At 43.8% G+C, this 20,172-nt stretch overlaps 1 protein-coding gene across 4 annotated transcripts in view; it reads right to left on the reverse strand.

The window, feature by feature from the left end:
• Positions 1 to 3,759: 3,759 nt before the first annotated feature.
• sgk1 (serum/glucocorticoid regulated kinase 1) overlaps positions 3,760 to 20,172 on the reverse strand; it is a 37,552-nt gene continuing 21,139 nt past the window's right edge. For 2 of the 4 annotated variants that reach the window (XM_078289700.1, XM_078289699.1), the window contains 10 exons: positions 17,451 to 17,514; positions 8,819 to 8,894; positions 8,499 to 8,574; positions 7,930 to 8,118; positions 7,680 to 7,811; positions 6,462 to 6,698; positions 6,235 to 6,330; positions 5,837 to 5,992; positions 5,618 to 5,707; positions 3,760 to 5,385 (listed from right to left, as the gene is read on the reverse strand). In XM_078289700.1, coding sequence (XP_078145826.1) covers positions 5,218 to 5,385; positions 5,618 to 5,707; positions 5,837 to 5,992; positions 6,235 to 6,330; positions 6,462 to 6,698; positions 7,680 to 7,811; positions 7,930 to 8,118; positions 8,499 to 8,574; positions 8,819 to 8,894; positions 17,451 to 17,514 — 1,284 coding nt within the window. In that variant the 3' untranslated portion in view covers positions 3,760 to 5,217. Of the gene's footprint in view, positions 5,386 to 5,617; positions 5,708 to 5,836; positions 5,993 to 6,234; positions 6,331 to 6,461; positions 6,699 to 7,679; positions 7,812 to 7,929; positions 8,119 to 8,498; positions 8,575 to 8,818; positions 8,895 to 9,010; positions 9,139 to 11,360; positions 11,501 to 17,450; positions 17,515 to 20,172 lie in introns of those variants that run through there. The other 2 variants (XM_078289701.1, XM_071916079.2) reach the window with 2 other exon arrangements.

The following is a 20,172-nucleotide window of genomic DNA, read 5'->3' on the forward strand; positions in this document are numbered from 1 at the left end:
AGCTCAGCTCTACTCTAACCATCTCCACTGGAGCCCCACAGGGCTCTGTAATTTCACCTGTGCTCTTCACTCTTGTACACTGATAACTGCAGGAGCTCAGATCCAGAAATAATCTACATCAAATACTCTGATGACACAGTCATTGTGGACACCACTAACTCTGAAGGGCAGCTCCAAGCTGAGATGGACACATTCTCAGAGTGGTGTAAGGGGAATTGCCTTGACCTCAATGCCTCCAAGACCAAGGAGCTGGTCATTGATTTCCGTCATGGACAGTCCACCATCCCTACACTGGAGGTCAATGGCCAGGCCATAGAGAGAGTGGAGGTATACAAATACCTCGGCACCACAGTTGACCACGAACTCACCTTCAAACCTAACAGTGAAATCATCTTCTCCAAATGTCAGCAACGCCTCTTCTTTCTGAGGAAACTCCGTAAACTCCAGGTCCACCGATCAGTTCTACTAGCTTTCTACAGGTGCTTCATTGAATCCATCATCACCTTCAGCATAACAGCCTGGTTTGGTGCTTTGGGTAACATCCACCGTAATCCTCTCAACAAAATCATCAGAATGAGCAGCAACATCATTGGACTGGACCAAGAACCACTAAGCAGCATCTACAGCAGACGGTCTAAAATGAAAGGACTACAAATAGCCTCAGATATCACACACACACTACACAACCAATACAGCCACCTACCCTCAGGCCGCAGATACAGGTCACTCCCATTCAAGACCAAGCGGGCCATGTCAATCTTTGTGCCTAGTTCCATTAGACTCATTAATGCCTGAGCTAGCTTGGGTGCTTGATCTTATTTATTACTATTTATCTATGGACATTGTTAAGCACACTTAACCCTATGGCGGACATCTCAACTGTTTTAAGCTGCACTTGTATGTTGTCTATTCTGTGTTTGTCGTTTGTCTGGATATGTGTTGTGTATGCACTGACGCTTTTACACAAATGAAGTTCCTAACGGATAAATAAAGTTATTTTGAAATTTTGAATTAATGTAACACATCTCTGAAAAACATCTTGTTCATGACAAGATGTTACAACACCCTTGTTGCACTTTTATTATTAGTTTTGCTTCCCAGCAGATGCAGTTGCTTCAAGCAGAATGGGTTCTGCTGGATGTTCCAAGGATGCTGCAGTTACAAAGCCGGCAGTCATGGCTTTAGGTGAAGGGAAAGCAAACAGCGTCATCTTGTGGACTCCCTGTTACCTTACATCCCCCAGATGGTTAAAAAAAAATAAAAAATACTGGCAGGCTTTAGACTTGAGCCCACAACAGTATACCATACCTGATTGTTATTTTATTCTACCAAATGATAGGGATCATCAATGACTGAGAAAATAAAGCAAATCGAGACAATTTGCAACGATAGGTTTTATATAGATGTATGTAGCAAAGACGGGCAGAGCGGTACCTTAGTGAATGTCTGGGTTTAGCACACCAAGCCAGAGGAATATTACAAATTGACTCTTCCTGGATTATAATCATGTCCCCAGCTGCTGTAATCTGCTGTTCCAACTGCTGCATCAGTTCCTCATGAACTCCCCTACATCAAAGCCTTGTTCAGACCATTAACAAACTCAAGCCCCTGTCCAGAGTCAGTCTGTGTGGTCCTGTTTGTTGTCTGAGCTGTGACGATACAGAGGCCTTGACAGCCACAAAGAAAACAATGTGCAACTGCTTTGCTTCACTTCATCAATCCAAAACTGCTGCACCCTGCAGGAATACAACAGAGGAGAAATCCAATGTTTGTATGCTGACAATGTAAATGCTAAAATATTTCAAAATTTACATGTAAATTTTGAAATATTCCAAACCAAATTTACCTTGCAACCTCTGAGAGTCACCAAATGACCTTCTCCATATAGTGAAATGAATACACATTCCAATTAAATGCACTGAGGCAACAATTTGTATTTGATTTGTAAATAAATCCACCATATCATTAACTAATAAACTTGTTTTTGTGTGATCATTACACAAACAGTAATGGATTAATTTTTAGTTAATATTTAATAAAGTTGATATCATTGTTTGTTATTAAGGCTGCTGCCTGAGCCTGACCAGCAGATGGCAATGTGTGACTACGGCTACTATGCAGATCTGGAAATATTACAGCATCTCTTCAGCTCAACAGCATTTTACAGTCCAGCAGAACCATAATGAATATTTACTGATAATGTTCCTAGATACTCACATTACCCTCACATTGCAACCAGAGCCACCATTTCTACGCATGTAGTGACTTCATTTGATTGATTTTGCCTTTATCATGAGGGGTTAGTCTGCAATATGCAATACATTTATATAACTTGGTTCCCACTTACTGAGTGTGAATAATGATGATGATGATGATGATGATGATGATGATGACTGTATAACACCAGTTTAATTCAGTGGCTAAATGATAGAAGGGTTTCAATGGAAGGCATGATTTGGACAGTCTGTAACCTCAGATGTGGTAACACATTTTTCCTTAGTTATAAACGCTTTATGTGGAGTTCAATGCGCCTCCATTATTACAAGTAAACTGAAGAACAAGGGATAGTGACTCCTAAAGATGTATCCGAATTTATATTTCAGTTATATTGCCATAACACATAGACTGATGCTTTACAATAGATGTGTAAAAGAACGTTTTATTTTCTGTTTCTGTTTTCATTTGACAGACATTATGTGGACTATTTTGGACTGAATTCTCTGAATACTCAAGTAACAAACCACCGCTCAAAGCAATCTTATAATGTGATACTTTTTTGATCTCCATAGGGAAATTCTCTTTTCACTTTCTCCCCACCACAGGGAGGTCAGAGGTCAGAGGTCACTTACAGAACAGCAGCCATTGAGCTGGTAGGGATTCAATGTCTTGCTCAAAGACACTCCAGCAGGGCGAATGCCTGCTGACACAGGGATTTGAACCGAGGTCCTCCAGCAAGACTGTCTCCCTTGTCACTCTAATCTTATGGTAGATACAGTATATTATTCATATTATTCATATTTAAATTAACTATCAATCATGCAAGTGTAGCTTTTCCATCCAAAATCAGCGCTCCTCCAATGTTAAGGTGTTCAGCTGAACTTGGTTCATGACTATCTTTTGTCCTAGAGTGGCCTTATCAGTCTATCCAATAACTTGCCCTCAAACGTGTACACACATGCACAAACACATACACACACACACACACATACACACACACACACTTGGGCGTCACAAGCATTGTTGTGTAAGGCTGCTGACGCACGGAGAGGGGTTGAAGTCCACGCTGCACTAATGTGGGACGGTTGGCAGGGGTCAATGGCTCAAGCCCCTACCAGCCAGGCCTAGTCTGTCTGCCCGCCCGTAACACTCTGTTGAGCAAATGTTTACCATTTAATCTTCATTCCATACATTTTTTACTCTAATCTATAACTGAGAAGCACTTTGTTGTTGTTCTCTATGGACGTTGCTAAATAGTCTTTAAGTCGCAAAGACATTGACTTCTAAGATACACTTCTAATGGAACTGCAACATAAGGCATTAGCCAGACAAGAGGATTCAGAGTAATACCACTGCAAGCAGCACTGGCAATGTGAAGACAACATTATGTAAAAATGATCTGCATATTTCAGACTAATAAATGCAAAATAAATCAGCTGAAGCCATTACATGTACACCAATTCTTTCTGGTTCCAATGTGAGGGTAAAATGTAAAATCTAGTTCATTTACTGATAAAGAAAATACTGCTCAGCTACTCAGAGTAAGGTGTAATAAAGTTAAACTTCTTTATTGCAAACCAAACATGGTCACATAAATCTGAAACAATTTTACAATTTACAGTACATTTAACATGAATTGTTACATATACATATTTAAGCATACCTTTAGTCGTTTTTTGTTCAATATACATTAAAACTAGTACACATAACTCCAAATATACAAACAAACTTAAATACCGTTAAACTGCATTACAGCAATATTAAAATGGAATGTTCAGTTAAGATGTTACCGGAACGGCCCGGCTGCAGGCCGCTGTTACATTACCGTGAGGCGAATGGAAGACTATACGAGGGGGACTCGGTTGGCAAGCAGAACTACACAAACACTTTTGAACACATCACTCCTTTTCTCACCCGGGTCATAGCAGCAGTGCTCTCTCTCTCTCTCTCTCTCTCTCTCTCTCTCTCTCTCGCTCTCTCTCTCAACATTACCATTAACAGTTCATGTGCAAATGAAGAGATGAAAGTTGACACACCGTTTGAGTTCCTACATGTTAATGACAGAACATGGGTTCTAATTTAGTGCTACATCGTTCCTTTCCTCTGACTTCAAAAAACAACTCCTCCCAGACGCCTTTAGTCACGTGAAGAGTGGACTTGACTGTAAATGGGTGACGAAGACAAACCCAAAAGATCTGAGTTCTGATGGAGAGAGAAAATAAAGGCACCTTTAAGAGCAAAAAACGTCCCCCTCTGTAACATTCAGCTTTAAACGTCTCCCTTTGCTAACAAACAGAAAACCAATGAGAAGAAACTAAAGCACCAAAATGAACATCATCTCCGAGCTACTCAGTCAAACTCCGCTGGGTTGGCCCCCCCCCATGCGTGATGGACAAAACCTCAAAAGAGGAAGAACATTTCGCTACGTAGATGAAGATGGAAATCATTTTATGGGCTGGTACGGTCAAGTGTTCCTCTTCTGAGGAAGGGTGGAGACAAGTTTGTGTGTGTGTGTGCTTGTGTGTTGTGTCTTCAGGGGGCGAGGGGGCTTTTCAGCTGCCTGAGCTATGTGCAAATGACCTCCACTATCGGATAAGAGACGGGGGGTTTGAAGGCTGGAGAGGGATGTAGGTTCATGTCCGTCGTGGAGGGTTGTGCGTTTGTAAATCAGGGCTCTAAGATGAAGGACAGTTCAACCCCGATGAGTCAGTATAGTATGGCAGGCATCCTCCCGTAGCATGTCCTCTCAGATGGATTCAGGACCTGACGAGCGGAGGAGGGGTTATGGTAAATACATATGTATAAAAGCAGGTTCTTCGTGGATGCAGAGTTGTAGGGGTCGGGGTCAACAATGTCCGTCATCCAGATGGGAAATGTCAGGTGGGGGCAAGATGCAAGTCCACAGACACCGCACAGTTCACGTCCCTTAAGGAATCCCAAAGGAATATGGGGTCCTACAGGTCTAAAGCGGTGTCCGTAGAGAGTGCCTGTGTTGAAGTCCTATAGGTAGGAGTCCATGGAGGGGGCGTAGGAGAAGCCCAGGAAGGCCTCAGCAGCCTCTTTGATGCTGGCCGTGACGAGGGCACTGTCCGGTGAACAGCCGATGGAGCTGGGCACCGGCTCGTCTGTGAACTCTGGGTCGAAGTGCCGCAGGTCGTTAGGACCCGTCTGGAGGGAGGGAGAGGAGGAGAGAGTTGGGGTCAGGTCATATAGGTGTCCATTCAAAATGCCTTTTCGTAATTGGAAATGTTTTATTATGAGGAGAGAATGACGAATGTTATCATATCTAGTTACAATATAAACACTGAGGCCTAAGATGGGAGTGCAAGTCTGTGGACTCCTGCTAGTATGGAAAATAGCAAAGCTGCCATCGTCAACTCTTAACATATAAGGAACGTACCACGTTGGGGTTGAAGGGAGGGGTGAGCTTCTTGGCGTTGAGGTCATCCCAGTTGATGGGGGAGAAGAACATGTGGTTCTTAATCTCAGTCTGAGAAGAGACAGGAGTGGAGGAAAGTTAATCGATGGGATAGTGATAGACATTAACACAGATAAGATGATGCAGAACACCCCCCCTGTTTGTACACATATAGACATACATGCAAACACACACACTTACAAAGTCGTCGGTGCAGCCGAGCCTCTTGGTGCGGTCCTTCTGCAGCAGGCCCTCCAGCAGGTGTCTGGCTGCGTTGGAGATATTGGGTTTCAGTTGCAGCGGCTTGTTCAGGATGTTGTCATACATCTCCGCTGTGTTGCGGCTGTAGAACGGAGGCTGGCGAGGGACAAACAGAATCGGTAAACATTCTGTCCAACGTGCAGCAAGGAATCAACATGACCGAAACTGAGCGTGTCATTTGAAATCAGAAATAGATTAAGGTATAAACACAAGCGAGAACATACTGAATGTACTGGCATGAGCTAGACAAGAATTATAATTAGATCTTTGCATCTTTATTCTCAGTGTGTAATTGAATAGTAAAGTATGGAATCGTAAGTATATGGAATCGTACTTACCAGGCCATAGAGCATCTCATACAGCACAGCTCCTAAACACCACCAGTCTACCGTCCTGTCATACGGCTGCTTGTGTAGAACCTCAGGAGCCAAATACTGTGGAGACAAAAAGGAAGAAAAGACAGTGAGAGGTGATAAGTTACATTAATCACAGAGAGTTGTCATAATATTGAGACGAGAGGGGAAGAATCACTTATAACGCCTGGTTCTGGAGATTTTGTCCTTACCTCCGGCGTACCGCAGAAGGTGGAGGTGGTCCCGTTGGGTTCGATGTTCTCCTTGCACAGGCCGAAATCCGTGAGGATGATGTGGCCCTGGGAGTCCAGCAGGATGTTCTCCGGCTTCAGGTCTCTGTAGACGATGTTGAGGGAGTGGAGGTAGCCCAGCGCGCTGGCGATCTCCGCCGCGTAGAACCTGGCTCTGGGCTCTAGGAAGCACCGCTCTCGTTGTAGGTGGTAGAACAGCTGGAGGGGAGAGAAAACAGGGGAAAGAGAGAGAGTTAGCTAGTAAAATTACATTGGATAATACATGAGCAGAGATAGGAAATGAGTGGGAGAAGGACAGACAAATCAACAGACAGAAAGGCAGATAAATAGACAGACACAGAGACAGAGGGGAAACCGGATGGGAGGAAATAAAGAGGGAGGGAGGCAGGCGAGAGCAGAAAAGGTTTGACAAGGGAAGATAGATGGAATGAGGGCCAAAGGTGGAGGAGAGACTAGAGGGATGGGGGGGAAATAGGGAAGAAAAGAGAAAGGGGAAAAGGAGAGGAAATGTGTCCTGTTTCCTGATGAGGGCCATATTTAATCAGCGCTGTCTTTGCTCGTCCAACAATCACCGGAAATTAGCTCTATTAAACACACACAGAGTCTGTGCGGCGCTGCTAATTCTGGCCCAAGTCTCTCTCCCCTCTGTCCCTACCCACCCAATGATTTCCTGAGAGGTGTTTCCTTTAGAAGAGAGAGAGACAGAAAGACAAGAGAGCGACGGCTTCTATTCTGCCTCGCATGACAGGATATCCCCTCTCTGTCTGTGTCTCTCTCTCTGTATGTCTCCTTCTCATCTCTCTCTCTCATTCTGGCACTAGCTAGTTCAATCTCTCTCTCCATTAGGAGTCTGCAGGTTGTGTCTATCTCTTTCTCATCTATCATTCCTATTTGCTCAGTGTTCTCCCTTTGTTATCCCGCATGCTTCGTTTTGATCTACCTCTCGCGTACTAATCCGCTTAATACTTTTTTTGGTGCACGCACTCCTGACCCTCCGATCCCCTCTAATAGCTCTGCTTTTCCATCGCTTCCCTCCCATCGTCCCTCATCTATCCATCTTTAAGTGTCCCTCCTTCCCCATTCATTCATCTTAAAATGTCTCTTCAAACATCTCAGCTTCTCCCTCCTCCTCCATCACCTCCTAGTCATCACTAGTTGAGTGTTCGGCCAGCGGCTCACCTCTCCTCCGTTGATGTAGTCCAAGATGAAGTAGAGTTTGTCTGCCGTTTGGAAGGAATAGTGCAGGCCCACCAAGAACGGGTGCTTGACGTTCTTCAGCAGCACATTCCTCTCTGACATGATGTGTTTCTCCTGAGGGATGCAAAGGGCAGCGAGGGGGTTAGAGAGGCTGAGGAGGAGACACCTTGACTCTATGTGTGTGTTTATGTGTGTGTGTCTAGTTGTTGGCCTGCAGCGCATACGCACTCACCTCCTTCTTCTTGAGGATGGCCTTTTTCTGTAGGACTTTGACCGCGTAGAACTGGTCGTCCGTGCGGTGGCGCGCCAGCAGGACCTTGCCGAAGCTGCCCTTGCCGATCACCTTGAGGAAGTGGAAATCGCTGGGCTTGGCCGTGGGGTTGGAGGATGGACCGAGGTTGATCTGTTGGGATGGACTGGGCTGTGGGAGGGAGAGAGGGAAGAGGAGAGAGGGGATAGAGAAGGAGAAGAGGAGGGGGGGGAGAGGTTAGAGTCATAACATGAACCCAGACATCTATGGCACATGGATGTAAACAAGAGGGCATGCCTGTGTATACACAAGTATCTGTGTATATGTTACAGTATACACAAAGGAAGAGGGGCACAATTCACAGTTCAATGTTGTTTAGAGACACGTGAGCACATGAGCAGCAACACGCCATCAAAATAAACAGACATGCTAGTTAAGTCTGCATGCAAATGTACACAAACAAATTATATGACACATGCTCTATTGTTCATGAAGCATGTGCCCAGTGAACACACACACACACACACACACACACACATAAATATACTTACTGGAGGAGAGGGGTTTGCGTTCATGAGCTCAGCATCCTGAGGAGGGCTCAGGTTCAGAATAGACTGAACCTCAGGACTGAGAACAGAGAGAAAGAGGACATGCTTAATTATACAATTTAATATTTAATAACACAGCATCACCACTTTGAAAGTATCCTTAATGGCTTATATGGGAATCAGTCGAACTGAGAGTCACATTAATTTGCTGACTTCAAAAGGGTTTCTCCAAAGGACAGAAAACAATGCATGTCTGACAGTGTTTCCCAATGTTTTGTCCTCCAGCAAATGCGGAACAATAATATGAGTCAGATGGTACTCACTGCTTGCAGGCGTAGGAGTTGGTGGCAAGCCTCTGAATGAAGTCGTTCAGGCCCATTCTCCTCTGTTTCATAAAAGCTGCAACACATGAGGGGAAAAAAAGAATGTTTAGGAAATTGAATAAAAGCCAAGACATGTTATTCCATTTCCTGTAGGTTCTAATCAGATTTCAGATATCCGATCATCATCCATACCGGTGAGTAATGACACTAGCCCTCTTGATTTGGAGTAGGTCAGGACAGGCTGGTCTGTCTCTGTTTTGATCGTCATTGTAAAAAAAAGTCGCTCTACTCTCATCTGTTGTCCAAAGCTAAAGTATAACTCTGTGGTTTTGGGTCTTGTTTTATAGGAGGCCGGGAGGAGGGAGGAGCTGTGGTCCCCCTCCCTCTCTGTCTCTCTGTGGGTTGTGCCCTGACGTTAAACACCACCTAGTGGGCGTGCTCCTGTGGCAACATTCCATTCTGCCAATTGGACCGTGAGAAGATGATCGATCCCCTTCTCGACCAATCATTGGCCGCTGCGCTCCTACGCGTCATCGCCGCACCTCAAACTCTATACTTGCGTCAAAACGTACCGCGTAATAACAGGGGAAAAAAAGATCCTTACCATCAAAGGCCGGTCTGTACAGTTTGCGTATGTTTGTGCAACTTCCTAGCAACTTTGCAAAATATGCCATGTGTCACACAATCTTTTCTTTCAACAAGTCCGGTTTAAATGGTCACCATGACAGCGGATGTATAGGCCACACAAGCCAGCAAAAAAACAAATCCTATGGGCTAATGATATCCAGATGTGTCCACTAAGCAACATATGGAGTTCCTTAATGTTCCCAGAGTGCAGCATAGATGATGGATTGTACTGTTATAAGTCCAAAAGTCCAACATCACGGAATCAAGCCACCTACCCACTCAATAGTTCATCTCGGATCATTTTAGTCCACAGAGGCCACACGCTATATCCTTGTTCCCTGTGTGAGCCCATTGTTGAGTAAACCGAGTAGAGTTTACAATAGATCTTTTGCAAAGAACCTGATAGCCTCCTAAGTATATCAGCTTCACTGTTTGGCTACTTCTCTATCAAAACGCCCGGGGATGACGCATGTTCCCTCGGTATACAAAAGACGAGGAGGAGAGCAGGAGCAGAGGGGGGGGGGGGGGGGGGGGGGGGCAGATGCCAAGAAAAGCCGCTGGTAGTGGAAAAGTACAGAATGAGAAACTCCTGAATACATTCAACTCACTAAACTAATCTGGAAAAAAAACAGGGCAGCCCATTATATCTTTACAAACAGGGAAGCCTCTCAAAAGTAGGCCAAAACACTTCAATGTGATGATTACAATGAAAATGGTGTGGAAAAAGTCTTTCCTCTGCCTCTGCGCTGCGTTTCGTGCGCATATGGCACACTCAGACCAGACGGGCTCGGTTAGGCACAGTTATGTAAGAAGGCACCTGGTTTAATTTTTATCTCCAATTATGCATCCTAACATACACTCCTGAGTGGAATGCATGCGTGTGAGAGAACACCACTTATGAAAAAGTAGTAATCATATAAAAAATCAGAAGGATAATATACAAATACAAAACTTTTACAAAATCATGCAGCTACTAAAAAATATCCCACAGAAAATCCTTTAGCAATACTATAAGAGAGAGGCAGAAATACTAAAAGTCCCTATTGGAATATCAGGGATTGCCAAATGTTGAAAGCAATTTATGGGAAGGAACACAAATGACTTGGTATGGAGCAATAAGCAAACAGCTGCAACTTTCACGCACAAAACAAACTACTGTACAAACACTGTACAGATTGCGAAGCCTATTTGCAGAAAAAAAGATGTTCACACAGATACAAAACACTTAATGTATTAACTGGATAGCTATATTCCTTTGCCTATCTTTTACTTAAATGTATAAAGCATTAGGCAAGTCTGCAGCTGCAGTCTGTTACGCCCAGATGCCATGCATTCAACGATGTTAAACCAGTCTAATAAATACAATCGCTATTATTATTATTTTTTAAATCAGTTGTATCAGTTTCCATTGAACACAAACCTTTCAGATCTGAAGTAGTTCTCATCGTATCGCTGATTGTCTGTACTGTACTGTACTGTACTGTACTGTAGTGCGCCTCGGCTCAACAAGTTGGAAAAGAAACTTTCCAGGTCTTCCCTGGCACATAAAGCAGACCCCCTATCAGCGAGGGCATTTACATAGATAACAACATCATAAATCTAGGTCACGGGCTTATGGGGTGAATGGGGCGCCCCCAAGTATGCCTGCCAGTGTTTTTCTCCCAGTTAGTAGCCTAGGCGACGACACTTCACTGACACAGAAACTGGGTTAAGAGCCTATATTACGAAAACGACTTATGGTCTTCCTACAATACATGTTTAGAAGGAGATGAGATAAGAAAAAATACCATGAGTACAATAATGTCACTATAAAGCCAGAGTCACACTATAAGTCCCTATAAGAGTAGAATATTATAGAGACTTTTCGTTAGAGGTAAACCTATCGCTTCATTCAAAGGAATATCCAGCTACTTACACGTCAACGTGGTCGTTTTGTCTTTCATAAGGATGGTTTTGTCGAATCCCAACAAGCTGAGAGGGTTTAAGCTCCTCGGCACGGAGGTTTTCGGACTAGACACCGCATTTCACTTCTTGGAGAGTTTCATCCAGCGAATCATTTTTAGGGCGGAGACGTCCCGCCTCTCTAGTTTCCTTACCCCTGTGTGTGTGTTTCATGGCATTCCTCAAGGAGTGCGATGCTGCCTTCAAGTGCTCCTCATAAGCTCCTACTTTCGAGTTCAAAAGTCGTAAATATGACTTGTGGATTCAAGTTTTCATGTTTTTTTGTTTTTTTCTGATTTGTTCTTTTAATTTAGAAATCAACTGGTACAAATTAAGGTAGTTTTTGCATCAGTGGTAGAATGGAGAGGAGAAAATGCACGTGATATGCAATTCATGTTTTGATTAATTTATGAGTTTTTGTATGTGCATGGCAACTAAAAGTTAAAGGAGTGAAAATAGATACAGCAATACTATTTATTTATGCAGGATGCCAAACAATACAATAGGCTATAATAATAAAATAGCTACATCACTTTTACCATCAGTTGTTGACACAGATATCTCACTCTCTACCTCCTGAATGTCACATCTCTGCAACTCAGGGATCATATAGAAAATTTCCACTTCCCAGTCATATTTACCACTTTCTTGGGTCATTCATATGCATTTATCTCATAACTGCACTTTTGCCGTAGCCTAATTGCGATATTTCCAACAGCACTTGAAGGCAGCAAGAGTCAGATATACAGCCAAAAGCTGGAAGAAAAACCTGACTTAATTAATTTTCCTCTTGCACAGAATAGTCAGTCTCCTCTGCGCTATTAGGCTTTTTTTCCACTGCTGGGTCAGGTCATTCACCTACCGGGCTCGAAATGAAAAAGTCGTCTAGGTGTGGAAATTAACCGAGTTCACATTGAGTATAATTCAAAGTTGGAAGCTGCCAAGAAGTTGAGGGCATATTAATTCTCCCTGTCTCTTCATTAATTACTCTCCCCGCATTTCTTGCACTGCTATGCACCCGGGTGCGTTCCCAGGATAGTGTTTTGGAAATTTTTGACCGTGAGAGTGTGCCTGAGACGCAGCTTTCACTGTGAGAAGAGAGAGCAGAGAGAGTAAATAAAGGGAAACGGATAGATGGGAAGACACAGATGGCAAAGTAGGGAACATGTGTGCTCCAGCGACTTGACAAGAGGTGCTGCCTTTAAAATAAAAGGCACCGTAAAGCAGACAGTGTGGAAAAGTGGATGAGAGAGAGGATGAACAGAGCTGAAGGAGTGGGGGGAAGAGAGAGAGAAAGTCAAACAGAAACTGAGCCGACCCTGCCTCTCTCTTTCTACATTTCTACATCTACCCTTCCAAAATCCCAATGTTGATTATTACGAGGTCAAGTTTGATGGTGAGCGAGGATCAGGGAGTGCATGGGGATGTAAAACTTGATATGATTTTGTGTGACGGCTATTAAGGGCAGTGAGAGTGCAATCTTTATTGGACTGTGAATATGCAAAGCCAAATAGAAATGGCTATTATGACTCATTCATAAATCACTGAAAGTCAGGAAGACGGCTCTATGTGTGTGTATGTGTGTGTGTGAGAGAGAGAGAGAGAGAGAAAACTGTGTATTCTGTCTGCTCCTGACCCACATCCTCTCTCTTTGAGAAAATCATTGCATGCGTGTGACTCTGCAGTTTTTAAATTTAGCCTCAACTTTTTACCGCTGTTTCTGTTTCTCCCTCAACTCAGGTCAGATCTATTATTAATCCATCCCCCACAGCCACCTGATGCACACACACCAACACACACACACACACACACACACGCACACACACAGAGCTGGAGGGCAAAACAAACCTTCAGGGAGTCTGACAGAACACGTACACACGCACGCGCACACGCACACAACACACACACATACACACACACAGCTGGAGGGCAAAACAAACCTGCAGAGAGACTGACAGAACACACACATGCACACACGCACACACACACACACACACACACCTACAGAAGGAGAGAGAGAAAGAGAGAAAGGGCACATCAAGTACTTCCCAAATTCCCTCAAGGTGTCCAACTAACATCTCCCTCACTGCGCCAACAGAACTCACAGCAGTTTGTTAGAAAATAATATTTCTCCTTGAGACAGCACAGGATGCACAGCGCTGCCTTCCTTCAACAGGCATTTCATCTACAACATTTCACCACTGACGCCGCAGTAGCAGCCCATGTGGGACTCAAACCGGCAACTCTCATCTCGACTTGAAAGCGTCGCGCACCGAGCGAGTGAAACCTTGCACATCACATATTGCATTCTCAGTAGAGAGTGATCTTAACACAGGCACAGCATGGCTTCGCATGGAGAAAGTGTTGACCTTGAAAACTCTGAGTTTTATAGGCTTGTATAGATGTACAAAAGGAGACTCAAAGGCTACAATGCTGCACTGTGATGTTAAACTCTTGCATGGGTATGAACTGCTGTTTGTGCATTGGCCTAGTAAGGAGATATATATATATATATATAAAAAAAAGTACTATAAAACTCAAAAAGCAGCTAATCTGCACCCAATGCCTCCACATCATAACAGGAGAATAACAATAGTGATTATGATGAAGAAGAAGAAGAAGATAAAGATGGTTCAGTTACATTACCTGCCGGTGTAGTAAGCAACACTTTCGCGTCCGTGTCTGTGACCATAGCCCAGAAATGGATGAAATGAGAGAGGGGTGTCGAGATGAGTTAAGGAGAGAGAGAGAGAAAGAGAGAGAGAGATGCTAACAGTACCGAGTTTTCTCTCCTATCTGGCCTTCTTCCCCCTTTTGGACTTACAGGCTGTAACTCGGGTTCTGAATGAGAGGAAGCTCCAGAATACGCAAGTTGTGTGTATTGTCTGCTTTTGTTTGTGTGTGTGTGTGTGTGTGTGGCACTAACGCGTTATGTAACCCAATAGTGGCACTGCCATCGGTGCCAATGCCAACACTGAGTCACAAACAGACAAACACACACACACAAACACACACACACTCTGGGGGCCATTTTGTAAAACGTCAAGGGGAGGAAGGAGGTCGCCTCACTGCTGGGGAACACTGGGTGGGGGTGTTAGTGGGTATTGTGGTGTAAACACATAAAAACACACACACACACACACACACACAAGCTCCCCCAGCCCACCCACCTACACTCGCATACACAAAAAAACCCACACACATACACAAAGACCAGCATATTCCCATATTCACGCTGTGTCCGGCCGATGACATCCATCCGTTCATCCGTTCTCTCTTTCATTCTCCCATCCCTCCATCTTGTAATGCCCTTCCTTTGTGCTGGGGATGATGAGGGCAGTCGTGGCTACAGTTGATCCAGGCCGCCTGGCGCTGAATGTGAATGAGCCTCGGTGGTAAGGAACCAAATGACACTGTTACATAAAGCCCTCGGCTATTCAGAGAGGACAGCTAGGCTTTTATTTTTTCCACTGGACAAGGTAGACTGTCAGTATGTGTGGTGTGGCTGTGTGGTTGAGTCTTGGTGTGCTGGGGCTTGTGCATGTGTTTGACAAAGATCTGAAATAATGGATCAATCTGCTGGTCTGTGTGTGTGTGTGTGTGTGTGTGTGTGTGTGTGTGTGTGTGTTTCAGCACTTAAACAGTGAATTGAGGGTATGATGGGAATGTACGTGTCCTGACACTGTAGGCTACTACACTGTGTGTATGCTGAGTGTGTGTATTTATGTGTATGTTTCGCTGAGCATGTGCATGTGTGTTTCTTTGGCTGTGTGTGTGTGTATCTCGCATGTATGTGTGTATATGTGTCTGCCTGTGTTTTTGCTTGTGTGTGTGTGTGTGTGTGTGCTTGTCTGGTGTGTGTGTGTGTGGCTCTAAAGGGGAAGATTGACACAGGTGAACGCTGCACAACAGATGTGGGAAAAAAGACAAAATGACAGCTTCAGGAGCTACAGGAGCAGCAATGTTGATATTGTGTTGAGTCATTGAGTCATCATGGAGAACAAAGGGGAGAGGTATGGAACACACACACACACACACGCACACACACATACACACACAGACCCAGGCGTGGCAAACAGGTTATATAAAGTTGTTGAGAAATCAGGGGGGAAAACAGTATAAGTCAGCTTGTGAATGCTGATTCACCGCACTGCAGCTGATTGGACATACTAATGTGGTTTAATAAGGGTGTAGTACTCAGCAGATGTTCTGTGTTACATAACACCACTCTGTAGGCTTTCGTTTTTGGCCAGAGGAGTGAGAAAGCACGGATACGATCTGCTGTTTGTGCCCTCTGTACAATTAGATGGTCAGAACTCCACCCTCCATAATTATCTCTAATGGATCTGTCCCTCACTCTCTCTTGCTCTCCACTGCTCCCTCTGTCATACACACCATTGCGGTATATTCAGCAATTAGAGTGATACTTCTTGTAATGGCTGAAAATGACTCATACGTGACACTCTTCAACTTTTAAGTGCTTCTAAAGCCACTAATTGCTGAGCTCAGAACACCAGGGTGTAGCAACATGAAGGCTGAGGCCACGGGAAGCAGCTTGTCACCAGCTAGGCTAATTACTTGGATTTCTCTCTATACCCCGATAACTCCTATAATTAATGGGCAGACCACTATTTTTTCATCACTGCTGGTGAAAAACATTTTCGGCAATATATTTCTTGTCGCAGAATTTTGTTGGGTATGTTCCAGCATGCAGCAGGTACTTGCAGGTAGGCCAGAAAGTGAAAAAAAAAAAAAAAAAAGTCTGCAGTATATGGAAGCAAGAATATGCATATCACTATCCCAAAGTGGTTATGAAGGCTGCTCTCAGCAGGGGCGGGGACACACTGACCTCAACTGGGGAGACTGTTGGAAGGTGGAAGGAAGACTATGAGGAACTCTTAAACCGGACAGATACGCCCTCCAATCAGGAGACACAGCTGGAAGATTCAGCGGGTCAGATTCTACATTCAAGTGGTGTCGGATGTACGGTCTGAACGAGGAAGTGCCACATGAACACCTAATTATGTCGGATGATGAAGTCGAAGGAATCGGGATTGTAGCCTAGATGCAGCACGAATTGGCCAAGTTGTGACGCTATCTCTCTTTCCAACATGACTGAACAGCACAGAGTCATATGTGAATGTAAGAAATGTCATACAATAATGCGAAAACTATATAGTATATTATATTCCTTGATAACTATAGTGCTATGGTGTTCCATTTCATGCGGTATTTGCATTCATAATCCCCTGAAATAGCCAAAGATTGCTTGCTAGCTAGGCTATCGCTAGCTCAATTGCTAACATCAGCTGGCGATGTGTGTAAACCATGGATGTATTAAACAACAGTTGAGGAAGGAAAGGAGACTCTGACCGATTGTTGAACCTCTGATTCAGGACGATGGCCATTGGACCAGCTTTTTACCCTTTTGCAGATAATTGAGCGGTCATGGGAATTTGCTAATCCTGTCTACATGTGTTTTATGGATGTGGAACTCATTTCTCACACACATTTCTGCTGTAGGAGTGGCGTAATGATTTGTAAACATGTGTAATCCTAAACGGTGACCGTGTGATGTGTATGATGATCAGTACCCAGGTTTGTGTCTGTAACTACTGTTTTGCTTTCTGAGCCGCTTTCTGCGAAACAACAAATAGTAATCTTGGTTTGTGAACAGCAGTTATTATCCTGGGAGTCAGGAGTCGGATTAGAGGGCCGCAGGTATGGTGAGGTAAGGTGAGGTGGTGTGTGTGTCTGTGTGTGTGTGTGTGTGTGTGTGTGTAGGCTGAATCACACAGCCATCGAGTTGGGAATACTAGGAAACAATGAACAAGAGAAAAATAGACTGAGTGGTAAAGGATGAATCAGGATTGATGGTAAAAAAACAAAACTTCAGATAATGAAGAGAAATGGCTAGGGACTGAGGGAGAGGGATGATGGAGAAAGATAAAGGAGGAATGATAGTTGGTGTTCTGGAGTCGCAGTGGGAAAGACGGATGGGAGTGATGGAGAAGGGAGGAGGCAGAGGAATACAAAACAACAGGCATAGTTGCTGGTGACTTACTGTTGTCACCAGGGCAACAGTAGCTGTCTGGGTCTGGCTCACTGTGGTAGTACAGGTCCATCGCCTAGGGAACAAATATGACATAAAAAAAAACATTAAAATTCATGTTGATTAAATGAAAAAGACAAGCAAATGACATTAAAAGAGGGCTATATTTGAATTATCAGTTTGATGATCTGCATAGATTTTACTTTACTTAACCCTAACGCAGGAGTCGTGTTGAAGTTCATGCTAAACATGTTCAAAAACACCAGAATCATGATTAAAGAAATTCTATTCAAGTGTCTGCAAATGACGTAGTGCTGGATTCCCTTTGACATTAGTGATTCTGACCATGGGCCCAGTTCCAATAGCCATCTCATAAATGTCTAAATGACCAAGAATTATGAGGTTGTTCAGTGAGGCATGTGTGTGTAGGTGTGTGTGTGTGTGTGTGTGTGTGTGTGTGAGGAGAGAGAGAGAGAGACCGTGTGACCAAAGCTCAAGGATGACTCTGGGGAATTGGATGTTTATTGCTCCTTCATGACACACTGACCTTTGTAAAATACATGCACACACACATGCACACACACACACACACACACACACAAACGCAAACTTACACACTGCTCCTAAGTTACATACTGCTGTGGAATCATTCGTCTCCAAAGGTAAAGCAACTCAATTCCTCTACTTCAGATCAATGTTCCCTTTCCCCATACCCAATATAAACCAATTCCAGATAGCCTGACACCCTAATATGGTGTTCTCTATTGAACCCAGGCAAGCTGATTGGCTAGGATGCTCAGTAATGGATCTGTCAGTCAAACTCAGCAGCCTAATCAGAGAAAGTGGGGAGAGGAAGTGTGTTTGTGTGTGTGTGTTGGCGGGTGGTTGGGGGGCAAGCAAAACAGGAAGATTCTGCCGAAAGTAAACAACTTGATTTTCAGTCAAACTCAGTCTTTGGTGTTTAGTCACTTTTTAGCTAGCTGCTTATTCTATTCTTCTAATGGCAAGATTGTTGATGTTACTCAAGCTGCACTAAATACTCAGTATACTGTACAATACATTCAACAATAGCATATAGTCACGTGTGAAAAAACGCAATAAAGAGTGAAACCTAGATCTAACGTATCATTTTTGTCATGTGCAACTCCAATTTTGGTGATTTTCATGTTTTCTTCAACTTCATTTGAAGCATTACATGGCTCTCTATGGGTTGAGAAATTATATGAACCTTGGGCTTAAGAAACTCTTTGAAAACCCCATTAGATAAACTCAAAATGCAGGGTGGTCAAGCTAAAAACAAGGCTGTTTTTCTTCCTGAAAAGTTGACATTTTGGAGATACAAGGTTTTCATCCAGCAGCGATGATATGAATAGTCACCTTTTGAGCACTGAAGCAGCAGCACTAGAAATCAGCATTTGTAAAACCACTGGTTCCTCTCGGCTCCCCACATGACAGCAGTAACAGTGTGTTTTAATGAGACTGGGTCTCCGGGGTGAGACTGCGTTAAGTCAGCTTGGGTCCCATGCCGAAAAAGTCGAGGAGCCTCTGCTCTAACAGCATGACACGAGTATTATTGGGTTTTAGTGAGACTGGGTCCCAAACTGAATCCTGTATCACTGCCTAATGAGAGGATGCTGAGTGTGTGTGTGTGTATGTGAGTGTTTGGGAGGGGTGATCTTTGACTCACCACATTTCATTATAAAGGTTAATATTCTCCATATGTGGCAGGCTGAATGCTCTAATGGTTCTGACATATAAGTAAACACAAGTAAATACACATACATGCACACACACACACACAAACTTATGACAGTTTTCATAGTTACTCTAGACTGCCCCACTTTTCCTTTTCCCATACAGTAATAGTGTTGTTGATAGCTGTCATAAAGCCAGCAACTCCTCAATACCATCTCAGGACATTCCCATGAAACCCCGCCATCACGTCAAATATTAGTTTTTCGCGATGTTGCTGTCAGTCATCCACTTTTCAAAGTGTCTGAGGGAGTGTCAGTGTGTTGTGCTGAGATACAGCCGGTGCCACAGTTAAATACAGTCTTAGCCTAGTTTGCTATTCCATGCTGCAGCACTGAAAATTTATCACAGCTCTCAATATTGTCCCACGGGTGTTATTTGAGGAGGAGGAAAAGCTGAGATTTCTTGAGTGTGTTACAGTGTGTGTGTGTGTGTGTGCGTGTGTGTGTTGTTTCAATCTCATCAGTTTGTTTATTCTTTCAGAGGCGATGCTTTCAGCAATCTGTCTATCACACCGGTTCTTTGATCTCCATCCAAGTCTTAATATAGCTGACAGTCACCCCATCTCTCTCTCTCTCTCTCTCTCTCTCTCTCACACACTCACACTCTCACACTCTCTCTCTCACACACACACACACATACACGCACGCACACTGCTTGTTCTTCACATCCCTGTCCCTTATACTGTCACATCTCTCGGCAGTCAACAATCACTCTACCATTCATGCCCTTTTGTCCTTTCTCCTTGGATTCACTTGATTTCATTTCTGTCCTGCTTTTTCTTCCTAACTTTCTCTCTCTCTCTCTCTCTCTCTCTGCAGTTTGTTTATTGACTGAGTATAGAGATCTGCTGTAGTTGTATCCATAGTGATGGTGAAACTAGGCCTTCTGTTCATTAATATTTCATGGCAGATTTATTTTTCCAAAAGAAGACAGAAAGTTTAGGTTGTTCAAGGAGAGGCAGAGAGAGGTAGGAATACTT

This window comes from Centroberyx gerrardi, chromosome 18, assembly GCF_048128805.1.
Source record: "Centroberyx gerrardi isolate f3 chromosome 18, fCenGer3.hap1.cur.20231027, whole genome shotgun sequence".
Taxonomy (NCBI): Eukaryota; Metazoa; Chordata; class Actinopteri; order Beryciformes; family Berycidae; genus Centroberyx; species Centroberyx gerrardi.